Source organism: Dama dama, chromosome 10, assembly GCF_033118175.1.
Source record: "Dama dama isolate Ldn47 chromosome 10, ASM3311817v1, whole genome shotgun sequence".
Classification (NCBI taxonomy): domain Eukaryota; kingdom Metazoa; phylum Chordata; class Mammalia; order Artiodactyla; family Cervidae; genus Dama; species Dama dama.
Window position 1 is genome coordinate 24,181,678 of NC_083690.1, and position 25,684 is coordinate 24,207,361.

General features: G+C 45.2%; 1 protein-coding gene across 1 annotated transcript in view; it reads left to right on the top strand.

Moving 5' to 3' along the window:
• The first annotated feature begins 14,204 nt into the window (after positions 1-14,204).
• Positions 14,205-25,684, top strand: part of HS3ST4 (heparan sulfate-glucosamine 3-sulfotransferase 4) — a 474,138-nt gene continuing 462,658 nt past the window's right edge. The window contains exon 1 of the mRNA XM_061153994.1: positions 14,205-14,917. Coding sequence (XP_061009977.1) covers positions 14,205-14,917 — 713 coding nt within the window. The remainder of the gene's footprint in view (positions 14,918-25,684) is intronic.

A 25,684-nucleotide genomic window follows, 5' to 3' on the forward strand; every position in this document is an offset into this window, starting at 1 on the left:
AAGAGGACATGCCAATAAAATGCAACACAATTGGCTACTGGAACAGGAAAAGAATATTAGTGGAAAAATAGTGAAATACAAATGAAATATGCGGTTTAGTTGGTAGTGTTGCAGCAAAATTAGCTTCTCTGTTTTGACACATGAACCCTGTTTCATGTAAGTTGTCAGCCTTAGGGGAAACTGCATGAAGGGTATGAGGGAACTTGGTGCTATCCTGATGCCCATCTGTAATTCTGAAATTATTGTAAAATAAAAAGGTTTTTAAAAACGCAGTGAGTCCATCGGAAATGAGTTCACTGGTAACAGTCATTACTTTCTCCTACATGAGTCACGTTTTATGGCTTCTCATAATTATAGAAAATGTATTTTGCACATTTCAACATTCATGCACATGTAAATATTTACCTTTCACATAGGTAAAGACATACTGTGTTTTAAAAATTACTTCACAGCTAGGGACTTCTTTTCTTTGTACATGGAAGGGCAGGAAAATACACAGGCTCAAACCTGTCACTTATGATGGAGATCAGATTATAAAGTCACATGTGTTTATACTTGTAATATTCCTACTTGAGAATTCATCTTAGTTTAATATCAACAAACCTAAGCTCCTTGATTAGTCCATAAAGTTGTCAGTTTAGCTTTCTTATCAGAATACGGAAAGACTTTATATCAAAGTACCTGAATAAATGAAATAATTTTCAGACTAAGAAATTTATTTTAATTTTTCTGTTTAATTAAAAAATCTTATGATCTTATATGCAAAGCAGAAATAGAGACACAGACATAGAGAACAAATGTATGGATGACAAGGGGGAAAGCAGGGTGGATGGGATAAACTGGAAGATTGAGATTTGACATATATACACTATTGATACTCTGTATAAATAGATAACTAATGAAAACCTGTGGATAGCACAGGAAACTATTCAGTGCTCTGTGGTGATCAAAACAGGAAGAAATCCAAAAAAGATGGGATATATGTATACATATAGCTGATTCATTTTGCTATACAGAAGAAATGAACACACCATTGTAAAGCAACTATACTCCAATAAAATTTTTCTTTAAATTTATTTCTTAAAGGGAGACTAGTTTTTCAGATTACACATTTTCTTTTCTTTTCTCAAAGAGCAAAGTTTATGTCACTTTGTTTCCATAACTCCATGTGAAATTCAGAAATAACTTATTAACATATACAAAATCCATATCTACACGTGATCCTATTGGGATTTTGTTTGAAAATACTTGGAATTTATTGACTAATGGTAAGAAATTTTATCTTTACAGTACTGTGTTTTTCATTCATAAATATGATAAATGAACAAATGAAATGTGTAGGTTTGTTTATGCACACATGTTTATGCCTGTTGTGAGTTAAATTGTGTCTCCCCAAAAGACATTTTGAAGTTCTACCCTTTGCTACCTGAGAGTGGGGACTTATTTGGAAATAAGACTTTTGTAGATCTAAGTAAGTTGAAATGGAAGTTATCAGGGTGGGCCCTAAGCCAACATGACTGGTGTCCCTATAAGAAGAGGAAAGTGCCATATGAAGACAGAGACACAGAGGAAGAAGGCCATGTGGCAACAGAGGCAGAGGTCAGAGTGATGTGGCCGGAAGCCAAGGACGGCCAAGGATGGATGGTCACCACCAGATGCAAAGAAGCAGCAAGGAAGGATTCTGGTGAGAGTCTCAGAGGGAGCATGGCCCTGCTGACAAGTTGATTTCAGACTTCCAGGCTCCAGAACTGTGAGAGAATAAATTGCATCTTAAGACATACAGCTTGTAGTTCTTTGTTATGGCAGCCCCAGGAAACTAATGGGGCCTCCCAGGTGGCTCAGGGGTAAAGAATCCACCTGCCAATGCAGGAGATGCAGGTTCAATCCCTGATTCGGGAAGATCCCCTGGAGAAGGGAATGGCAACCCACTCCAGTACTCTTGCCTGGAAAATCTCATTGACAGAGGAGTCTGGTGGGCTACAGTCCATGGGGTCACAAAGAGTCGGACAGGACTAAGGGACTGAGCATGCATGTAGGAGACTAACACAGTGCCTTTCTAAATAGCTGTATAATTTTCCTCTATAAAGGACTTGCTTGCCTTTTATTAAGTTTATTTCTAAGTACCTAATGGATTTTTATTGTGATTCTGAATAGCGAGTGAGTGAAAGTCGCTCAGTCATGTCCAACTCTTTGCAACCCCATGGACTGTAGCTTGCCAGGCCCCTCTGTCCATGGAATTCTTCAGGCAAGAATACTGGAGCGGGTAGACTTTCCCTTCTTCAGGGGATCTTTCCAACCCAGGGGTTGAACCCAAGTCTCCAGCATTGCGAGCAGATTCTTTACCATCTGAGCCACCAGGGAAGCCCAAGAATGCTGGAGTGGGTAGCCTATCCCTTTCCCCAGGGATCTTCCTGACCCAGGAATCAAACTGGGGTCTCCTGCATTCCAGGCAGATTCTTTAGCAGATGAGCTATCAGGGAAGCTATCTTCTCTTAAAATTTTATTTTCTAATTGTATCCAGATTATATATCAGAATGTGATAACTCTTTGTATTTTGAATTTTATTCAGCAATCTTGCCAAACTCTTCTGTTTGTAGAGTTTCATATATTTTCTTTTGCTAACGAACACATAGTATGCAAATAATGATCATTTGTTTCTGGTTTCCCACCTCTTGTGTTTTTTTATTATTCTTTCCTGTCTTATTGCATTCACTTGGAGCCCCAGTTTAAGGCTGAATAGGATCTGTGATGTCAGGCATACTTGTCTTACTCCTGTTGTTAAAGGTTCAGCTCTGATGTTTTGTCATGTCTCATTATAATGTTTGCTGTAGGTTTTTGGCAGATAAGGGAAAAAACTTCCTTTCTCTTAGGGAAGTTACCTTCAATTTAGTTTGCTAAGTGTATGTATAATGAAGTGGGTGAGGTGTTGCATATGCTAAAAATAAACTTGTTTTACCTGGCTTAATTCAGTTTTCCCTCTATACTTGGACTTAAATGTCATTTCTTCTTTGAAGGCTTCCCTGTTGCCTATATACCAGTTGTTGTTTAGTCGCTAAATTTCGTCCGACTCTTTTATGACCCCATGGACTGTAGCCCACCAGGCTTCTCTGTCTCCATGGGATTTCCTAGGCAAGAATACTGGAGTGAGTTGCCATTTCCTTCTCCAGGGGATCTTCCTGATCCAGGGGTTGAACCCGAATCTCCTGCATTCCAGATCAATCTTTACTGCTGAGCCACCAAGGAAGCCCATATACTAATTAGGAATCTCCAACAATGTGTTCCATCATATCTTGTGTTTTTTTCTCTTTTAAATGCCTAACTTTATTAAACTTGCTTGTGTAATTGTTTCTGCCTTCATGAGAACAGGGACACTGCGTTCTGCTTCACTATTTTATCCTCCATGTCTAATCCAGGACCCAGACTGTTAGTCTCTTCAAAATGACACCTGAAAGAATGAGTAAATGAATGAAACAAAAAGAGAGCAAGAAACTGTAAAATTGAACAAAGCAGAATTAGCTGTCAAAACACTCACCCAAAGATTTGTGTAGGGTTTATATTGATAAAGTTACAGATGTCCAATAAGAGAGAACATTGAATGGAGATTTGCTTTCTACATTTCTGGATGGGAAAACTCCAACATTCTGGGTTTATTATGTGACATTGGCATTTCAAATTGTTGGGAAATAGCTAGTGCTAGGAAAGTGAGGAAAAAAATAAAGTTAGATCCTCATGTAAGACTTCAATAAATTTCAGATGGTTTAAACATTTAAATGTAGAAAATAAACCAAAAAATGTACTAGAAGAAAATGTACATTTATATATGTTGGGGACATGGTTTTCCACCAAAGGTAGAAACTACAGAGGAAATAACAGAGAAATTGTGCATATAAAAATGAAAAACTTACATAATTTAAAACACTAAAAAGCAATTTACTGATAAAGGCAAACTGATAATTTAATAATTGAAAATATATGAAAGATGAAAAATCTGATATCCTTACTACATTAGAGGCTTTTATCATTAAGTGATTAAAATTATTTATTAAAATGATTTATCATTTTAATCAGTAAGAAATAGCAACTAGGCAATGAAAGTGAAAGTGTTGGCTGCTCAGTTGTGTCTGACTCCTTGCAACCCCTGCCAGGCTCCTCTGTCCTTGGACTTCTCCAGGGAAGAATACTGGAGTGGGTTGCCATTCCCTTCTCCGGGGGATCTTCCTGACCGAGGGATTGAATCTGGGTCTCCTGCATTGCAGGTAGATTCTTTACCACTGAGCCTCCAGGGAAGCCCAATAGAAAACTTATAAAAACAAACACCTTCACAAAAGTGTGCTCAGACTCAACATGAACATGCGTGGGGCTACAAGCATGTCCCACTGGATGGAGTTCTTGGTTATTCTGCTGGATCTGGGGAAGAGGGGGTGGGGAAGGATGCTGGTATTGATCTTGGAGAGATACAACACAAAGTACAGGAGAGAACACAGAGAAACAATTTACTGCTAGGCAGAAATACACACCCAGAGAGAAAGGGTCTGGGCATCCTCTCTAATGAGGAGGAGTGCAGTAAGTCTGAAGCTAAGCAGAAATACACACCTGGAGAGGAGTGCAGGCCTCCGGAATGGGGAAGTTAAGTAAAGGGATGAGAAATATGATTTAAATCACTTATATGGGCTTCCCTGGTGGCTCAGATGGTAAAGAATCTGCCTACAATGCAGGAGACCTGGGTTTGATCCCCTGGAGAAGGAAATGACAACCCACTCCGGTATTCTTGCCTGAAGAATTCCATGGACCGGAGGAGCTTAGTGGGCTACTGTCTGTGGGGTTGCAAAGAGTCGGACACGACTGAGCAACTTTCACTCACTCACAAATCACTGATACAGGATAGTCCTTCTGGGTCTTTGTATATCTTTGGCCAGTTATCTTGTTTGTTTCTTCACACGTGACTTTTCCTTCGACCCTTCCCATGACATATGCATAACTTTCTGCTAAGATGAATCCCACTGCAGAGGCCTGTGGATCTATGTCCACACTTATTATGGGGTGGTAACCCTGCCCTTTTGATCTCTGAGGCACCTTCCTGTGCATAGACAGACAGGGAAGTCTTCCTTGACCTCAGGAGCGGTCATCTTATCTCTTTACTTTAGCAAAGCTCAGCTTCTACCACTAAAGCTAATCCTAGGAGTGTCCTAGGTGTGTCTGGTTGAGAACAAAACATTAATTTTACTCCACTTGGCAAACATCAGCTGTCTAGCCCAGGGGCCCATCTATCTGCTACCTCAGTATGACTCCAGGGAGCACGCTGGTCATTATGGCTATACTTCTCATTTTCTTCCCTATGTCTTCTGAACTTTCCCCACTGCTTACTTGATGCAGTGGTCAGAGGACCAGGGCTGCAATGACAGGGATGAGAAGTAGCGATGATTCATAAGCAAAGAACTGTAACTAGGTTTTTAACCGTATGTCAGACAGAATTTCTAAGGGCCTGATAGGGCAGGCTGTGCCTTCACCCAACCCAGCAAAATTGAAATTAATAGTAAGTGTAGCTATACTAGGGCTTCCCAGGTGGCACTAGTGGCAAAGAACCCGTCTGCCAATGCAGGGGACATAAGAGATGAGGGTTCCATCCCTGAGTTGGGAAGATCCCCTGCAGCGGGGCATGGCAACCCACTCCAGTTTTCTTGCCTGGAGAATCCCATGGACAGAGGAGTCTGGCGGGTTGCAAAGAGTCAGACATGACTGAAGCGACTTAGCATATAGGCACGTAGCTATACTGTCTGGGGAGAAAGACAGCCTGCTAGCTCTGTGCCTATATAACTATCACTTATCTGAACAGAAGTGGAATTGAGAGAGGCACTTGCTAGACCAGTATTGCTCCCTTCAATCCAGACCAGCACAGTGGCTGAAACTACAGTCCCTTCCAAAGGTGGAAAAGTTTGGGTAAAAATGGAAAAATAAAAGGAAAGAGAAAAGTAGCTGAGGAAAGAGAATGAGTGTGTAGGTTATATAATGAAGGAAATCTAGTATTACATGAACACCTCCAATGGCGGAGGGCAAGAGATGCTATTGTCTCTTAGCCTGATGATACCAGATGCCTGAAAGGCTGAAGCCATATATTGCCGACACCATTTGTGCTTTTGGAACGTGATGGAATGTGATAAGATTGAAAGGAAGCTTGGAAACCTGAGTGGGCTGGTCCTGGGAGGCTTTTTCACACCATTTGATGACAGTTATTAATGACAGAGTGGGATTCTAGTAATGTGTCCATATTTTTTGACCTTTATGACAGTTTAGCTAGAAGGGATCCTTGTTAGAAAACCATGGGATGGACAGAGACACTGTGAGTCATAAAAGAAATAAATATAAGGGACTTCCCTGGCGGTTCAGTGGTTGATACCTCACCTTCCAGTGCAGGTGGTTCAGGTTCAAACCTTGGTCGGGGAGATAAGAACCCACATACCTTTCGGTCAAAAAGCCAAAACATAAAACGGAAGCAATACTGTAACAAATTCAAATAAAGATTTTTTAAAAAGGTCCACATCAAAAAAATCTTTTAAAAAGTGTATTTAATTCCCACCCTGGTTCCAGACACAGAGCTCCTAAAATCCTTGGAATTTTCATGACAATATCAAACAATAAAGTTTTCATTTGTTGTGTTAGTGAGGTGACTTTTGGAAAGGCCTTAGGTAGCCGAAGGATGGAGCCTGGTTGCCAGGGGAACAAACCACGTGCACATAGCATTGGAACTTTCAGTCCCTGACGCACCCTCCCAACCCTTCCAGCCTCCTGGGGGTAGGAGGGAGAGGAACTGGAGGTTGAATCAATCGCCAATGGCCAATGACTTAATCAGTCCAGACTTTAGTAAAGCACTGTGGCTGCTTAGGTGCTAAGCTGTGTCCAACTCTTTGTGACCCCATGGACTGTGGCCTTCCAGGCTCCTTGGTCCATAGGCCTTCATAAAAACTCAAAAAGGCCGGTCTGGAGAGCTTCCAGGTTGGTGAACCTGGGAAGAATGCAACACTCAGAGAGCAGGGAAGCTCGGTGCTCTTGCCCCTGGTCTTGCCCTAAGCATCTCTTCACTTGGCTGTTCCTCATTGTAAGACTATATCCTAATAAACTGGTAACCTAGTCAGTAAAATGTTTGTCTGAGTTCTGTGAACCTTTTAATTGAACCTTGAGGGGGGGGTCTTTGGGAACCTCTGACTTATAGCCAGTGGGTCAGAAGCACTGGCAACAACCTGAATTTGTGATTGACATCTGCAGTGGGGTAGGTCTTGTAGGGCTAAGCCCTTCACCTATGGAGTCTGATGGCATCTCCAGGAAGATGGTCCCAGAATTAGTTGACTTACAGGGCACCCAGCTGGTGTCACAAGAATTTCCTATTCATGTGGGGACTGCCCCCCACGCCCCTCCCTCTCAGAAAAACTTACACACATTGGAATTGGTACAAGGACCTATCTACAAACCATAAAGTCTTAGCTTGGGTTAACACAATAAAGTACCACAGAAGGGAATGGTAAGGGAACTTCTTACAGTTCTAGGGGCTAGAAGTCTGAGATCTGGGTGCCAGCATGGTCAGGTTCTAGTGAGGACTCTCTTCCTGGCTTGCATAAGGTCTCCTTCTTCTTGTGTCCTCAGATGGTGGGGAGTTTCCACGTGTGAACGAACTGAGGGGTATTGTCTGACTTCTTACGAGGCCACATGCACGCATGCTAAGTCGCTTCAGTCGTGTCCGACTCTTGCAACCCCATGGACTGTAATCTGCAGGCTCTTCTGTCCATGGGATTCTCCAGGCAAGGATAGTGGAGCCCGTTGCCATGCCCTCCTCCATGGGATCCTCCCGACCCTGGGATCGAACCTGCATCTCTTAATTCTCCTGCACTGGCAAACGGGTTCTTTACCACCAGTGCCACCTGGGAAGCCACACAGTCCTATCCAGTTAGGGTTCCACCAGTATGACCGTGTTTTAACCTTACTTCCTAAAGACTTGTCTCTGGATATAGCCACATTGAGGGTTACGGCTACAACATATAAATTTGGGGGCAACACAATTCAAACTGCAGCAATAAATTTATCATTTCATTTCTTCCTTACTTGACTCTCTTGCTCTTCTTTTAGCTTCTTGAGTTGAACACATAGCTCATTTCCTTTTAATCTTTCTTCTTTTTGGATAAGTATATTGAAGATATAATCTTTCTTATAAGTATTGCTGAATTCCATCCACCAGATTTTGTCATGTAACACTTTCAGCTCTAAGTAGTTCCTGATTTCCCATGGGAGATCCTTTTCAATGTAAGGTCCTATAAGTCTGTAGCCATTATTATGATTTTTTAATCTTTTGCTTTTTTTTTTTACAAGAATATAATGCTCCTTTTTGGCACTATGTTGCTTTTGGCTGTAGCTTGACCTCTGGATTTCTACAGGTATACTTTTTGTTGACAGGTAAAAGGCAAAATGGGGAAATATATTTTCTGTATATGAGGCAAAGCTTCCATTTACACTGCTGGACAGTGTAGGCTTCTAATCTGTCACTCATCCACCTCTGTGAAAGGGAATTTTAATATTGGCTTGTGGAAGTCGTTTTGGTCAACAGCAGAGAATATTTATAATATGTATGTTTTCATCAGTCAGATAGTCCAGGCTGTATTGTATTCACAACCAACCCCCAAGTCCCAGGAGCTGAAAACAGGCAAGGTTTATATTTCATTCATGCTACAAGTGATCATGCTATGGTTTTTCCAGTAGTCACATATGGATGCGAGAGTTGGGCAATAAAAAAGGCTGAGTGCTGAAGAACTGATGCTTTTGAATTGTGGTGCTAGAGAAGACTCTTGAGAGTTCCTTGGACTGCAAGGAGATCAAGCCAGTCAATCCTACAGAAAATCAACCCTGAATACTCATTGGAAGGACTGATGCTGAAGCTCCAAAACTCTGACCATGTGATGCGAAGAGCTGACTCATTGGAAAAGACCCTGATGCTGGGAAAGATTGAAGGCAAAAGGATGAGGGGGGTGGCAGAGGATGAGATGGTGAGTTCGCATCACCGACTCAATAGTCAGGAATGTGAGCAAACTCCGGGAGATACTGCGGGACAAAGGGAAGCTGGAGTGCTGCCGTCGATGGGACTCCAGAGAGCAGGACATGACGTGGTGACTGAGGAACACGTGATCAGGGGCTGGGTCTTCTCTGTCTTTGCTCAGTGTGGAGGACTGAGCAGGTGGTGGCGAAGAGGGGCTCAAGCCCCCTCTTGCACAGTTGCCAGGCAGGAAAATCACTCCCACCCGGAAATCTCCCACTGGCTGCCAAAGCTTCTCCCAGAAGAGGCTGTCTCACTTCCTCTTGTTTCATTAGCCAGCGTGGCACACAGTCACACCTGACTTCAAGAGGCTGAGAAAACACACCCCTCCTGGGGCCCACAGAGAACCAATATTTGATAAATGGAAGTGATGGCAACCATACTCTTATCCACTCCATTTATTGTCTTTTCAGAGCTGACTGTTGCATTTTGTTTGTTGTTGATGTTTTAAAAATTCCCTCGGTGAGTTATATATCCTTCTGGTTAATTTCTTTTTCTTTTATTTAAAAAAAAAAAAAAACAAACCAAAGTTGGTCAGAGTTAGTTTCTATTGCTTATAAAAGCCCAAAAAACTATCAAAAGCACTGGATCTGGCATTCCCAAGGCAGCTGAGCAGCTTAAGAAAGTGAACTTCAGCTGACACATTCAGCTGAATTTGAAGGAAGGGTGTGCACGCGGAGAAAAACGTGTTTTGAAAGAATATGCGCACACCAGTGTTCTCTGCAACGATGTTTACAAGAGCCAAGACAAGTAAAAGTCGCTCGGTCATGTTCGACTCTTTGCGATCCCATGGACTAAACAGTTCACAGAATTCTCCAGCGAGAATACTGGAGTGGGTAGCCTTTCCCTTCTCCAGGGAATCTTCCCAACCCAGGGATCAAAGTCAGGCCTCCCACACTGCAGGTGGATTCTTTACCAGCTGAGCCACCAGGGAAACTCAAGACAAGGAAGCCACCTAAATGTCCAAGAGATGAATGGATAAAGAAAATGTGGTACATATATACAATCAAATATCACTCAGCCATTAAAAAGAATGAAATAATGCCATTTACTGCAACAAGGATAGGCCTAGAGATTGTCATTCTAAATGAAGTTAAGTCAGACAGAGAAAGACAAATATCATATGATATTGCTTATATGCAGAATCTAAAAAAATGATATAAATGAACTTATTTACAAAACAGAAACAGATTCACAGACTTAGAAAACAAATTTATGGTTACTGAGGGGAAGGGTGAGGGGGGATAGATTGGGAGTTTAGGATTGACATGTACCCACTGCTATATTTAAAATAGATAACCAACAAGGACTCGCTATTTAGCACAGGGAACTCTGCTTAATACTTTGTAACAACCTAAATGGGAAACATTTTGAAAAAGAATAAAGTGAAGTCACTTAGTCCTGTCCCACTCTTTGTGACCCTAAGGGCTGTATATAGTCTTGCTGGTTCCTCCATCCCTAGGATTTCCCAGGCAAGAATACTGGAGTGAGTTGCCATTCCTTCTCCAGGGGATTGTCCTGACCCAAGGATTGAACCCAGGTCTCCCTCATTGTGGGCAGACTCTTTATTGTCTGAGCCACCAAGGGAAGCCTATAGATACATGTATATGTATAACTGAATCACTTTGCTGTACATCTGAAACTAACACAACATTGTTAATCAACTATGCTCCTAATTTAAAATAAAAATAAAAAAAGAAAAGGTACACACATTTTTCAAGAATAAGGTTTTAATAGGAAAAGAAGCCTGACGTGGATGAGCCAATATTTAGATCCAAATGATTATTGGTAGTTACCACATGTCAGGCTGGGAGCCAGATATTTTTGTATATGTTCTATAAGTCATTTTGATTCTCTATAAAAACCATTTGGAGTGAGTCTAATTGTCCATAATTTATATATATGCAGAAAATGGGGCTCATGGAGGTGAAATGACCTGTCCGAGAGTCACTTAGCTAGCAAATGACAGCTTTAACTCTATTGTCCGATCACATAGAGATGAAACAAAGATTCAGTGTGCATGTCTGAATGGTAGGTGCTGTTTGGTTTGGCAATGAATGTGAGATATGTAAAAGGTGGAAGGGCACTCTGAGTGCAAAGGTTAAGAGGTTGGAACTTACTAGTCTGGGAGGGAGAGGAGGGGTTCTGAGTCACAGAGCATCATCAGAGCTGTCTCAGAAACACTGTTGCCTAAGATGGATAGAAACAGGCTCCTGAGGCTCAAGGGAGGCCTGGAGAGCAGTTGGAGGAATATCGGAAACACTTGGATAGGTCTGAATGAGCATGGGTGTTGGCAGTGGAAACAGCAAAAAAAAAGAAAAAAAAAAAATTCTATCTGGTCTCCAGATCCACTGGGAATTGCTGAATGCAGGCTGAGTTCTCCCTATGTAGATAGCTTCTGCTTTTTATCGCAGGTTTTTCAAGAACTCACTCTCAGAAAAGCTGGATCAAGACCAGAAAAAAAAAAAAAAAAAAAAAAAAAAAGACAGTTGCCTAAGTGAGGAACCTACAAACCTCTGCTGTCCCCCAAATCAGCTCCTCCCATCCACTGGGGGACCTGTTGTCTTACTAGTGGGCTCTCTTCTTTCAAGAGTCTTTCATTAAAATGTGACAATGTGGGTACAAGAGGGAAAAGGGATCCCAGGAAATTTCCTCATTAGCATCATCCAGGCAAGTAACATAAATGTAGAGTGGCAATCTGGGTGCCTCATGAAGAAGAGGGCATACATGCCCCACCTATAGGGGGATTCTCAGCTCTGACTGAGGGGCCCAAAACTGCTGGATCTGCTATTTCAACAGAAACCACATGTCCAGATTTTGTGGGGTGGAAGGCCCTTTATGCTTAAATATTGCAGCTGGTTGAAATTTCTTCACATCACTGTGCTGGCCACGTTCGGCTTTGTTGGTCACCAGTGTGATACCTCTGAGTTAAATTTTAACATCGTTTTATGAAAACGTTTCCGAACGAGAAAGCACATGTTGAGTAAAAGTAGATGCCTAGCAGGTTCATTTGCATTGCTGAGAGCAGATGGAAAAGTTTGGGAATGTGTGTTACAGGGTGGCCCTGGACCACATGCTGAGCATCCCTTTCAAGGTTGGTATCTGGGCCTTGGAAGGGAGATGGAGGCACAGCAGCAGCAATATTTGCTGCCGCGGGGGCCTTGGAGTGGGAAGAGGGATGGATCAAGCCTGTGGTTTCTCCTAGCTCTAGCTGGCTTCTTCCCATTAACATTACAGTAATACAGTCCTGTGGTGTTTGAAAAAAGCATCAGTAGTTACACGGAATGATTTATAGGACACCAGACTCTGCATTTCAGAGGTCTCACGTGTACCATAAAAATATATATATTATAAAGGAATAATCTTTATCTGAACTAAAGCTGTAGTGAAGGAAACTCGTGTCCAGCTGAGAGCAGCAGTGAGCTTTTGTTCACTCAGGGAAAAGTCCGCGTTCCTCATCTTATTTGATTAACATTTTCTTCCCCTCTCTGGTACTAGGTATCTAGTTAATATTTAGACACTATATACATTTTCTTTCAACTGTTGTTCCTATTATGTGATCAAACAAAAACCGGAGATGTCAACCAGATCAGCCGCCAGGTGAAAACAGACAGACCTGGCAGGCACCCAGCTGTGGCTGGCAGGGTGAATGGGATCCCAAGAGCTGGCCCCGTGGGAGATCCTGTTCGCAGGAGTGTGCGGGGCCAAATCCTGTCCCCAGGACGCAGAGTTCTCCAGAGCTGCTCCGTTGATGACTCTGCCCCATCTTCCCTTTGCAGACTGATTTCCCCTACCTCCGAGAAGCAAGTCTAGTTTTGAATCTTCCAAAGCCTTTGGATGTTTACCATTACCTCCCCAGGAGAGGGACGTGAGGGGTGGAAATTTCGCTGAAAAGAATATACTTTAAAAAAAAAAATACAATGAAGCGATGCACAGATACCCTGCAATCCAACTTGCCTCTGCTTATAAGGTGTTTAGAGCGATGATGGTCGCAATCTATTTCAGTCTAGGGAAATCTAACTCCTTTAGTGGCAACGCCTCCAAGGGGCGCAGGTGTACCTGTGGTTAAGGGTGTGGATGAGGGAACAGCCTCATCTTTTGGAGCAGAATGCGCAGTCACCCGGTGGCGGGGACGGAGGCGAAAGCTCTGGGGGTAGAGAAAGCTGGGGGTTTGTGTCAACGCTCCACCTGTCAGGAGCTTCAAGATAAGATAGGGAGGAAGGAAAGATGGAAGTTGGAATGAGAGAGCTGTTATGGAGAGGAAACCACTCCTGGACCAAAGGCAGGAGGATACCCACGGTGAGAGAAGGGCGGGTCGGGGGATGGGCGGAGTTGACTTGGAGTCCCAGGGGAAAAGGGGCAGCGAGAGGTCGCTGCCCTCGGGCCCCCCAGCTCGCCGGTGAGTAGCACCGGCGGCGGGCGTCCGGCTCTACGTCCCTCAAAAGTACCGGGAGAGGAATGGAGAACCGGGCGTCCCGGGCTCCCAGGGGAGGGGAAGCACGCGGGGCGGGGCGGGGAACACCTCCAGCGAGTGCGTGCGGCGCGCGGGGTGGGGGGCGCGATCTCCGCTTCCCGGGGTGCCCCAGCCCGAGCGCACGCCCCCGCGCCCGCGCCCCTCTCCGCAGGCGCGCGCGAGGCGCACTCCCCCTTCCCTCGGCGGCGCGGGGCGCGCACCCGGCCCCCTCCGCGTCTCTCCGCTCTCCCGGCAGAAAGTTAGCAGCGGGGAAGGAACTCGGGGCTGCCACAGCGCGCGGCGGCGGCGGCAGAAGCTGGAGCGGGAGCCGCGGCGGAGCCGGGGAAGCGGGGGCGCCGCAGACGGAGCAGGTGCATCCGGCGGGTCCGCGCGCCCCCCTCGGTCCCCTTGCCAGAGGCTGAGGGGGGTGGTGGGGGGCCCCCCGGACGCCGCGGGGAGAGCGGGGAGGGGGGGCCATGCGGCCGGGCTCCCCCCCGGCGCAGCGGGACAGCGGCCAGGGCCGGGGGCGCAGCGGCGTCGCTTCATGCAGCCGGGGCGGCTGGGCAGCGGCGGCGGCGGCGGCGGCGGCGGCGGCGGCGGGGGCGGCGGCTGAAACCATGTCCGGGCAGCGCCGGGGGCCGCCGCCGCCGCCGCCGCCGCCGCGAGCCGGGAGCCGCGATGGCCCCGTGGCCCGCACCTCCTCCGCCTCCGCCTCCGCCTCCATCTCTCGCCGCGCCGCCGCCGCCCGGCGTCTCGGCTAAGGGCCCGCCGGCGCGCAAGCTGCTCTTCATGTGCACGTTGTCACTGTCCGTCACCTACCTGTGCTACAGTCTCCTGGGCGGCTCGGGCTCCTTGCAATTCCCCTTGGCGCTGCAGGAGCCGCCGGGCGCCGCCGAGCCCCCGCCACCCTCGCTGCCGCCTCCCCCCGTGCGCCTCGGCGCCCCCTCGCAGCCGCCCGCGCCGCCGCCGCCGCCGGACAACGCGAGCCGTGGGGAGCCGCCCGAGACCCCCAAGCAGCCCGCCGCCCCGGGGGCCGACGGCTGGGGGCTGGCGAGCGGCAGCGGGGGCGCCCGGGACGCCTGGCTCCGGACCCCGCTGACCCCCGGCGAGATGGGCACGGCGCAGAGCGCGCTGCTGGAGAGGGAAGCGCCGGAGTCCAGCACCACGGACGAGGAGCTCGCAGGCCGGAGGGCGGCCAACGGGAGCAGCAACGCCGTCAGCACCCCCGACTACGGCGAGAAGAAGCTGCCCCAGGCGCTGATCATCGGGGTCAAGAAAGGAGGGACCCGCGCGCTGCTGGAGGCAATCCGAGTGCACCCGGACGTGCGGGCGGTGGGCGTAGAGCCGCACTTCTTCGACCGGAACTACGAGAAGGGGCTGGAGTGGTACAGGTAGGACCCCGGGCTCGGCGGATGGGGTGGGCGCGTGGGGGCAGACCCACGCGGGAAACAGCCGCTCCCCCTGCCCTTGGGGATCCGGGCAGCTTTCCGAGAGCCCTGAGCCCCGCGAGGGCTCTGCACACCCTGTCGGGGCAGCTCTGGGGGAAACGCGGAGAGGGCTGGAGGCTCGCCAGGGATCACTTTATTCCAGGGCGAGGAGAGAGGAGTCCCCCTGCTCTGCCTGCCTCAGACTCCTCGTCCAGGGAGCTGTTTTCGGAATCTGCCTAGTTCCAAGTCTGGGAATCCCCAGCCCTGGTGTCCGCGGGGTGTTTCCTAACCTACGCTCTTGCGGGGCGGTGCGCGTCTGTGTTGGGGACCCCGAGGAATGGAGCTGGACAAGCTGGATTGACTAAAGGGCTTTGGGATTTCCTGGAATCTCTCAAGATCGCCCTTAAACGCATTTGCGTGGCTGGAATCCAACTTCAGTATTTTCAGTTTAGAGCAGAATGAACCGGGAACAGTTAAAAAGATGATGCTGGCGAGTTTGGATGCCCCCACCTCCAGAACTTTCCGTCCCTCTTGGGCTGCTTGAACCCCGGGTTGATTTTGCATCAGGAGCATCTGTGTCTACATGACAGTTGATTCCCTAGGAGTTTTCATACCCTGCACCTGCGCCCTTTCTAACCCATGCCTCATTGCAACAGATTGGAGCTTGTGTCTAGTGAGTTGTTTGTTCATCTCCCTCTTTTTCCACCTTCTGCCAGCAGCGAGGGAAATGGAGAAGTAGTAAGTTAAGTGCAGGTAAAATAACTTAATCGACCAGCGTTCTCCCCTGCCCTTCCCCTCTTTCCTTTTTTTTTTTTTTTTTTATCACTCTGGAAAACAGATCTGGGTGGCTGGCTGCATCTCGGTTGCATCTCAGTAATTAATTGCAATTGTCAACCAGAAACACAGGCTTTGTCAGCTAAAGTGATGTTATCATCTTAACAGAGCCAATAGGTAAAATAAGGATTGTTTCCTGACAGGTCGCCTTCTTGTAGAAAAGACGTGCTTTTAAAGTTTAAATTACAGGCTGGGGAAGTTTTAGAAATAACTTAACTTTGGAAATATATAATAAATGTGTGTATTGTGATTAATTTCTTCCCCTTTTAAAAATATGCCTTATGCTTTCAGCTTGAGAGAAGTACACTTAGGCATAAACATTCCAGCACATTAAACTGAAACAGCAAATGTGTCTGTTCATGTCTTGTCTGTTTCAACAGAGAGAACTAATTGCAATATTTTAGGAGGCTTCAAACAGTCCCTTTCTATCAAAACATAAAACAGCAAATGCCTAATTTAACTGGAAAATCAGTATTTATAACATCACAAGCCATGGCTTCCAGTTTGCAATTATAATTAAAAAGGTGTTAGGATGATTAATGCAACAACAGCAAAATTAAAGAAAAATGGGGTATGATGTCTGGGAAGGTTTCAGTTGTTTAATTTTTGGTTTAGGAATGTTCAGGTTTCTGCTGTGGGGTAACTGTGGCTCTAAGGGGGGGTAACCATGGCTTTTTCCAATTCTCATTTTAAAGCTGTATATCATGTGAGAAATGTCAAATGCCCTTTGGGGGAGAGGGAGGCATAAAGATCAGATCTTTCCAACATGTGTTTGGGTTGCTCTGTGGCAGCTGGAAATGGAGAAGGAGGTGTTTTATTCATATGACTTAAAATAAAGTTGATGAAGGGTGTAATGTGGACTGCATGTCAGGAGGTCCCATTGTAGAGTCGGGAGCATTCTCTGAATGAAAAGATAGATGATGCTGACAGATGCCACGTTCTTTTACACTGCAGCTGGGAAAAGGAAGTGTGTAAATTGCCTTGCTCATAGGACATGGCTGTTGAAGATCTTATTCCAGCATGTGGTACCCTCAGCCATCACGGATGGTCTTTGGGACTTAGCATCCCATAGGACTAAGAGATGCAAATGGAACTAGGTTCACTCGATTCTCACTTAAGAGGACCATGTGATATCTCTGTATCTTCCATCTGCTGCCCCAGCATCAGACCCAGGGTAAGTCCTTATTACACTTAGTGATGCTGATTGGAGTTACTGCAGGGGAATCTATCTAATGTCGAGGAGTCATTTTCCACCCAAATCTGGATGTTGAGAAGACTCCCAGAAACCTTTTGGATCCTAGGATAGCTCTCCAGCCTTAACAGATTCAGCAGTGCTTTGAGGGCATTTTAGGGATTTCTGTTGACTCCATCTCTTTAGCTCCCTCCTCTCTTCACGGGCTTCCCAGGTGGCTCAGTGGTAAAGAATCCACCTGGCAATGTGGGAGATGCGGGTTCGGTCTCTGGGTTGGGAAGATCTCTTCGAGGAGGAAATGACAACTCACTCCAGTATTCTTGCCTGCAAAATTCCGTGGACAGAGGAGCCAGGCAGGCTACAGTCCATGGGGCTGCAAAGAGTTGGACCCAGCTGAGTACACACACACACACTCACACTCACTCTCTCCCTCCCATGTAGGAAGAGGGGATGGCATCCTCACCATGTCGTAGAAGGGAAGCAGTGGCATTGATTCACACCAGTAACAGAAAGAAACCCTTCTTCGTGGTTCCCTGGTTCCAGTCTTGTAAATGGTAGCATCTCTACTTAAATGTTTATAGTACCTCCCTGTTAAATGGTTATAGTATGCTATGCGTTTTATCTGAAATCTTACTCTACTGTTTGCCTGGTTGGAGATTCACAGGTTAATTAAAGGTTTTGATCCCCTCTTCCCATTATTTGTTTTTCTCTTCTTTTCAACGTGCTTTCCAGTAGCCTACTGATTTGGTGAGTGATTCTGGTGGTTGTGATGTCAGTGAGAGGGAGAGCAAGAAGAAACTGGGGCTGCTGTCAGCAGAGCTGGCGAGAGTTTCCTCGCATTTAACTAAGCAGCCTGGGTTTTATTTCCTCTGTGTCACTCCGGTTATGTCTAAATCCGGGTTTTGCTTTCGCCTATGCTGTGGATCTACTGTGATTTAAAAACACGTTTGAGATTAGAACGTGTGCATCAGATTTGCAGGGCAAGATAGGCTGATGGATTAGGATGTGTGTTAAAGCTACGGAACAGCAAGCCTCACTTGGTGGATTGACACAGGCCAGTGATTAATAAATGGGGGTAGATAGACCCCCCCCCCCCCAAAGTAAAAGGACAAAGCCACAATATGCTTTTCGATATGAGCTGATACACGCTGTCTGGGCAGACACCTTACAGTCCTCTAAGGCATGGAGCCTTGTGACAAGCCAAGTGGCTGCTGCCATGGCAGAACTCCTCAAAGTGACAGAGATGAGTGAGCCGTGGTCTGTCTTGTGGATTACAGACCATCCAGGGAACGTGACTTCTTGGCTTTGGAAGCCTCTCAGCTGTAGGGCAATGGGAAGTGACCCTCCATGGGGTCAAGATGTTTTCACTGCCGGCAGTTACGACACACGTCCTGTTGGCTGGAGGGAAATAGCCCGGGGAAGCAGGATCAGTAGTTTCGCTTGTGTTACTGACAGGAGTGTAATCCTCAGCATCGTTCAGATGAGGTGTCTAGAGAGAGAAGGAAGGAGGGCCGTGTAAGGCACTGGCGTGTATTGAACATGTGTTATCATGGCAGTTCACGCTTTATAGATGTGTAATCACATCTAGGTGGCATGATGAGGCTGTGAGCAAAAGAGGAGCTTTTCTGCTTTACAGTTGGCCCTCAAAGGGGAAAACAACTTGCTCGAGGTTGCTTAGCCGTTCAGGGGTTGAGCTGAGATTTGAAGCCGCAGTTTGTCCAAAGGCTGGTATGTAGAGTGCTAGCAAAATCTTTTCCTTCCTTCCTTCTTTCATTCAGCAAACATTGAATGATACTTACCCTGTTTCCAGTACTGTTTTAGGTGTTGGGGATACAATGGTGAACAAGACAGATGAAGCACCTCTTCTCCTGGAACTGACATTTTAGTGGGGGTGGGAGAAAGGGGAGACAGCGAACAAACAGGTCTTTCTGCTTACTCTTTTAGTGTGGTTACTGGAAAATTTGAAAGTACGTATGTGACTCCTGTTATATTTATTTCCATTTGGGCAGTGTTCCTGTAGAGCAGTGCTGTTTAAACTTTAAATGCACACAAGTCACCTGGGGGTATTGTTAACATGCAGGCTCTGATTCGATAGGCTAGGGGAGGGACCGGAGAGTGTGAATTTCAAATTTCTAACATGATACTGATTCTGCTGGTTTCTGGACCTCTCTTTGAGTAGCAGGGGCATAGAAAGTAATTCATGTTTGTGTGTATACATGTTATCAGTCATGAGGGAAAGCCTCTCTAGAGGTGGTATAAGTATCGTGAATGAGTAAGATCCTCCCATGTGAAGACCTGAGTGGAGAGGTTGCCATGCAGAGGGCACAGCAAGTGCAAAGGCCCTGAGGTAGAAACAAACCTCATGACTTTTCAAAGGAATCTACAATGTTTGTAGCTGGGCAAAACTGGGTTCAAAACTCGGCTTTGCAACTTACTAGTTGAATGATATGAGTTGGATAACTGACTTAAATATCACTCAGCTTCAGTTTATCTGAGAGTAATTCCTTCCTTGCAGGATTGTTGGGAGGACTAAGTGGAATAATAAAAGTGAATATATATTCTAAAAAGATGAATATCCCTTCATAGCTGCCATAACATTGACTGGAGGCTTTTATTGGGGGTGTTTTTGGGAAAAGACTAATAATGATGGGCTTTGCAATCTATATCTGCTTAACCTTTTAAACCAAGGGTCACTCATCAGATGCCTTCAGGGCTCATGTGGGTAATACATTCGAGTGAAATAGACTAGGTGGGGAGAAACTGGGTCACAGACACTCTGTCCAAAAGGGCAGCCGCTGCTCTGTTCCAGCCGTGCCTCTTCTGTGTGCAAATGTGGCATCAGGGGAACCCTGTCTTCCACTTGGGAAGAGAAACTGGAAATCCGGGTTTTGATGTGAAGTGGCCTGGTTTTTAACGTTGGCAACAGATTTGAGATTTCTTAAAAGTGCCATGTGGGCCAGCACTGCGGGACAAGCAAAACACATCTGTGGGCTGGTTACAGCCAGCTGGCTACTGGTTAGTGACCTTTGGTTTAAACTCATTTCTGAAAGTAACTGGCATACCAGTACCCTCTGCAGTTGCCAGAATTTGGTACCCTCTGCAGTTGCCAGAATTGTGGCTTAAGTGTACTGTTTCAATTTAGGTGTTTTCCCCCTTAACCAATTTTGCAACAGCATGAGGGAAGTCTCTCAGATATATTGTAGCAACAACAACAAAGGAAGCTGGATATAAACAGGAGCATGAAGCAGAAAAAGACAATTACAAATAAATTTCCCTTTTGTTCCCAGCAAACATTTTCTTGAGGGCGGGAAAGTTCTCAAGTTGTTTACTGCTTAATCAGGACTGCCTGTATTTGACCATATAGATCAGTTGCACCAGGAAAATAGATTCTGGTCCTGTGAACTGAGTCAGAAAAATTGGGTTCTAGGTTTTTCTTTGCCACACACTGATTTTATTGGATGTCAGTTTTCTTAATAGCTTCTTCCTTCCTTCCCTCCTTTCTTCCTCCTTCTCCTTTCTTCCTTCTTTCTCTGTTATTTACATGATGCATGCATGCTCAGTTGCGTCCGACTCTTTGTGACCCCCATGGATTGTAGCCCACCAGGCTCTTCTGTTCATAGGATTTCCCAGGAAGGAATTCCAGAGTAGGTTTCCGTTTCCTTCTCCAGAGGATCTTCCCAGCCCAGGGATTGAACCCACCTCTCCTGTGTTTCCTGCATTGGCAGGTGGATTCTTTACCCCTGATCCACCAGAGAAGCCCATTTACAGGATGAGACTTTATAATCTCCATAAGGTCCATTCAGTCACTAACATATTTTGGTTCTAGAACAAACTTCTGTCTTGGACTCTTCAGAGGAAAGAAGCTAGTCGGCTAGAAGCAATGCACTTTAGAATATGTATTTGTATCTCTGAACCTGTCATACAGTGTCCTCACTGTAAGACCTTGGATGAGTTAATATCCCCAAGCCTCAATTTCTTCATTTGCAGAATGGGCTCAATAGTATTTCCTTCCAAGGGATGATGTGAGAAAGAAATGAAATGACATTCAAAGTGCCCCACACAGTTTATGACATAATTTATTTCCCTTTCCCCTTCTTTTCTCTCTCCCATTTTCCTTCGTTTTGCTTTTCTTCTTCATTTTCCTTCCATTCCTTCCTTTTATCCTTCCCATCAGTACAGAAGGCCCTAAAGAGATGCTGTAATGCATTTTTCATTTGAACATAGCCTTTTATTTCAAGATTATGTCCGAATAAGGGATTTCCAACCCTGAAGCATCTCTTAAGTAGCTCTACAGAGAATAATCAAAACCAGATTCCAGAATTTAGTCTGCTGTAACTCGAGCTGAAGGAGAAGAGCCTGATTTCAGGAGGCAAGTGAAGCCAAAATTCTCCATCACGGGGATGGGACAGGGAGCTGGTGAGGCTTTCTGGGTTGGCCCGCTGACATTTTCTATAGCCTGTGATAGAAATTGATGCCACTTGCCTGGATAGGTACAGAGGAGTTTAGGATGCCAAGGCCATGCTTGTCTTCAGTTTTTCAGCAGAATTGAAAGCTTTTGAGAATGAAGGATGGTTCGGGCAGACCCCACAGAACTCCCTGTCTTGAGATTTGGCAGTTTTCACTAGGGAGTTCTCCAGCCATCACGACATGATTTATTTATTTTTATTTTTGTAAATCATGCCAGTCATTTTTACTTTTAAATTGAGTCAGGAGAGAAGCCGTGAGACTTCAGGTGAATGAGGGATTGCTAGGGTTGCATGGTAGAAAGTTTTAAAGGTTTTGGTTTTGCATAATGGATGATATCTCTGGAACTGATGGAACCACCACCCTGTTAAAGAATCTCTTGATTCTATTGGTTTCTGCAGTTTAACAAGCTCTTCTATAACTGTCTTGGGAATTTCAATCTGAAATTATAATTCACTGAGGGAGCGCTTCTGCCTATCTTGCCATTAATTAAAAGCAGGCAGTTGATTTTTAACACACGCTAGTTAGGATTGCCTTTCTTTAAAAACACTTTTTTCTTTCAACCTTTATTTAAGAATGTATAAAGCACATATGCAGGAAAACAAAGCATTAGGCCTTATTTTTTTGGCTATAAGTGATAGAAATTGAGTTTAAGCTATTGTAAATCGAGAAAGGTAATTATTGGTTTATTACTTGGAAAGTCTAAGGGGTCGTGGCTTCAGGAGAAGTTGAATCCGGGTCTCTGTTTCTGTCTGGTCTTTGCTGTGTTTGCTCTGCCTGGCACCATTCTCAGGTCATCTCACTGCACTTTAAGCAGGATGGTAAGCAGCAACCCTAGACAAGCATTGTTTGGTTTATCAGTTCTTTTGGAAAACTATTTTTCTTAAGGGCTTCTGTAGGAAATTGCTGGAGATGCTGTTGACCCAGATTGGCTCATGTGCCCATTCCTAAACAACCTGTGTGGTGATCTCATCAGGCCGGGGGCATGTAGCCACCCCTTTGGCTTGGGGTGGTGATGGGAGTAGGGAAGGAGGCTTATTCCCATTGCAACCATAGGGAAGAGTTTCCCCATAAAGAATGAGATATTCAAGGGTTCTGTTGATAAAAGAATTAGGGACCACTTAACACCACATATACATTAAACCTCTGAAGATCCGCTCTGGGAACGGTATATGATCTCTCCCACTTTTTTAAGTCAGAAAGAGGTACAAGTGGTTAGTTTGGGGAGGTTGAGTGTACTTGTTAGTTCAGTTATTTATTCATTAAACATGTATTGAATGTCAGCTATGTGTCAGACATAAATCAGTCATAGCCAGTGATCTGAAAGAACTCAAGTGGAGAAATGGACAATTAAGTGATTACATTACAAGGTAAAGTCCTGACAAAGTGTCATTTATTCTAGGAATGGAAGGATGGTTTGATCTTGGGAAACCTAATAAATTGTGTGATTTATTCTTCATACTTTTCACTTAGAGAAAAATCTTATTTATTTCATGGATGCTAAAAAGTCTGGTAAAGCTAAGCATTTATTCCTGATTTTTAGAACATTTGCTGATAAAATCAGATCATAACCCAAAGCCAGCATCGTATTTTATGGTGTAACACTAGAAATATCCCCGTTAAATCCAGAACAAGACCAGAATGCCCATTATCCTCATTGCTATTTACCATTGCTCAGGAATAAATAGGTAATCCAGTGAGGTGAAAGAGAATAAGAATGGAGAAGATAGAATTATCACTGGTTGCTAGTAATTTCATCTCTTTTTGGAAGACCTAAGATAAGCAATCCCCACTCCCACGCATAAAACTATTAGAAATAATAATGGAATTCTTTAAGGTGACTGGTAAGGAAATTACTATGCAAAATCTATCGTTTTCCTATATGCCCATGCCAAGCATTTTGAAAATATAATGAGAGAAAATATCCTATTTATAGAACCAAGCAAAGAGACAAAATAACCAGGAATAAATTTAGCAAAACTTGCAAAGGACTTGCAAGAACAAAATTTTAATACTTTAGTGAGGGGTGTCAGAGAAGAAAACAGTCACTAGGAGTCCTCTTTCTCTGGGATAGCATTTCTTTCTTTTCCTTCCCTACCCACTTGTTATTGGCTGTCTTTGCTACTACATTTAGGTCAGGTGTGTTCGAGAGTGGTCTGAAGCTATTGCTTCTATGAACATAGTCAACATGTTGTACTTCAAATACAAGATTCCGTTACTTTCTACCTTTTACTTAACTGAGGGGAGGATGGTAAGACAACTACTATTGTTCAGGTTCATAAACAGTGTTGGAATTCCTCATGGAGGGCTAGTGCTGACTGCTTTATATCTCAGGCTGAAGGGGCTTCACTGGTGACTCCGTGGTAAAGAATCCAGCTGCCCATGCAAAACACACAGTTTCTTTTGTTGAGGTCTGACAGAAAACAGCACAATTCTGTAAAGCAACTATCCTTCAATAAAAAATAAGTTAAAAAAAAAAAGAGAGAGAGACACAGTTTCATTCCCTAGGTAGGGAAGATCCCCTGGAGAAGGAAATGGCAACCCACTCGAGTATACTTGTCTGGGAAGTCCCATGGACAGAGGAGATTGGTGGGATTGCAAAAATCGGATACAACTTAAGTGATTAAACAACAGCAAGAATCATTCCTAGTGTAGATTAACTGGTGAATTGGTGTAAATGAGTAAATTTAGGTGCACTCCTGTTGTTACAAAGTAACACCAAAAAATGAATCACAGACAAGTGATGGTTATTTAATGAAAGGAGGAGGTGAAGATGTAAGATTTGGACCTGAAAGAATCATAGTAGCAATGTGGTAAGAATCTCAGTGGTGGACACATATGGTGGATGCCAGGCTCTGCTCCAAGCAGTGGTTTCAGTCATTCCAGGAACCTGGTGAGACAGCTACTGTGATCACCCACGTTGTACAGGTCAGGAAACTGAGGCACAGACAGGTCATGGGACTTGGTCATGATGTGGAGTTGGGATTCAGACCTAGGCGTCTGGCTCCAAACATACAGCATTTCTTTTCATTTGTCCCCATGCTGTTTTCCACTGGAAGGGCGGTCTTCCAGCTTCCTGGGAGTGAATAGTAAATGCCACTATTTCTGTGCTGGAAGCTTTTGGTTTCCCACGCGTGCCTGGCCTGCCTGCTGGACAGGCTGATTGTGGAGTTTTGCCCCCAGAACGGACCATGGAAGTGTCTCCTTTTCTCTTCTGGGACCAAGCTCATTCTCACTTCAGGACATTTTATTTTATTAAAAAAATTTTTTTAATGTAATTATTTTGATTTTGCTGAGTCTTTGATGCTTTGAGGACTGTTTTTCTTTAGCTGTGGCAAGCAGGGGCGACTCTGTAGTTGAGTGCATGGGCTTCTCGTGGCGGTGGCGTCTCTTGTTTCGGAGCACCGGCTCTAGGGCCCAGAGGCTTCAGGAGTTGAGGATCGAGGCTCTAGAGCCCTGGCTCAGTAGTTGTGGTACCTGGGCTTACTTGTTCCTTGGCATGTGGGATCTTCACAGATCAGGGATCGAACCTGTATCTCCTGCATTGGCAGGCGGATTCTTTACTACTGAGTGCCCAGGGAAGCTCCAGGACATTTTAATTCTCTCCTTCCTCTTCTGGGAATTCTCCGCCCCCCCTGACCCTTACCCCGCTCCCCCCGCCCCCGGCAAATCCCACTGCTGCAATGCAGTTATCTGGTTATCTGTCCTTCAGATCTTGGCTCACATTTCAGATTCCCCCAAAGACCTCTCCTCACTACCTAATTTAAAGACCCTTTTCCACTTCTGAGCTTGTTCTCCTGTTTTGTTTTCTTCAGAGGATGTATTACTCTCCCAAATCCTCCTAATGACTTCGCTGTCCCTCCCAGAAGATCAAGTGCATGGGTCTTGTCCCACCTGATTTCGCCAGGGTTCTGAGCCAGAAGCAATACTTGGCACAGGTAGGCACTTCATGATGGTGGCTTATTCATCGCTAATTCTGAATCAGTGACAGTTTATTGAATGAAAGGGGTACCTTCTCTGTGCCATTTTCTTACAAAACTCCAGGCTTCTGCAAAGAAATCACACACTCACACTCCTTGGGAACTCTGGCTAAGAATTGTTCTCAGTTCTCTCACGTACTATTTTTGCAAGACTATTTTGGGTACAAGAAAGAGAAACCCACTCAAACAAGCTGTGTGGGCTAGACAGTCTCCCCAAAAGGTCCCGCCAGCATACCACGTTACCTGATTTATCCTTCACAG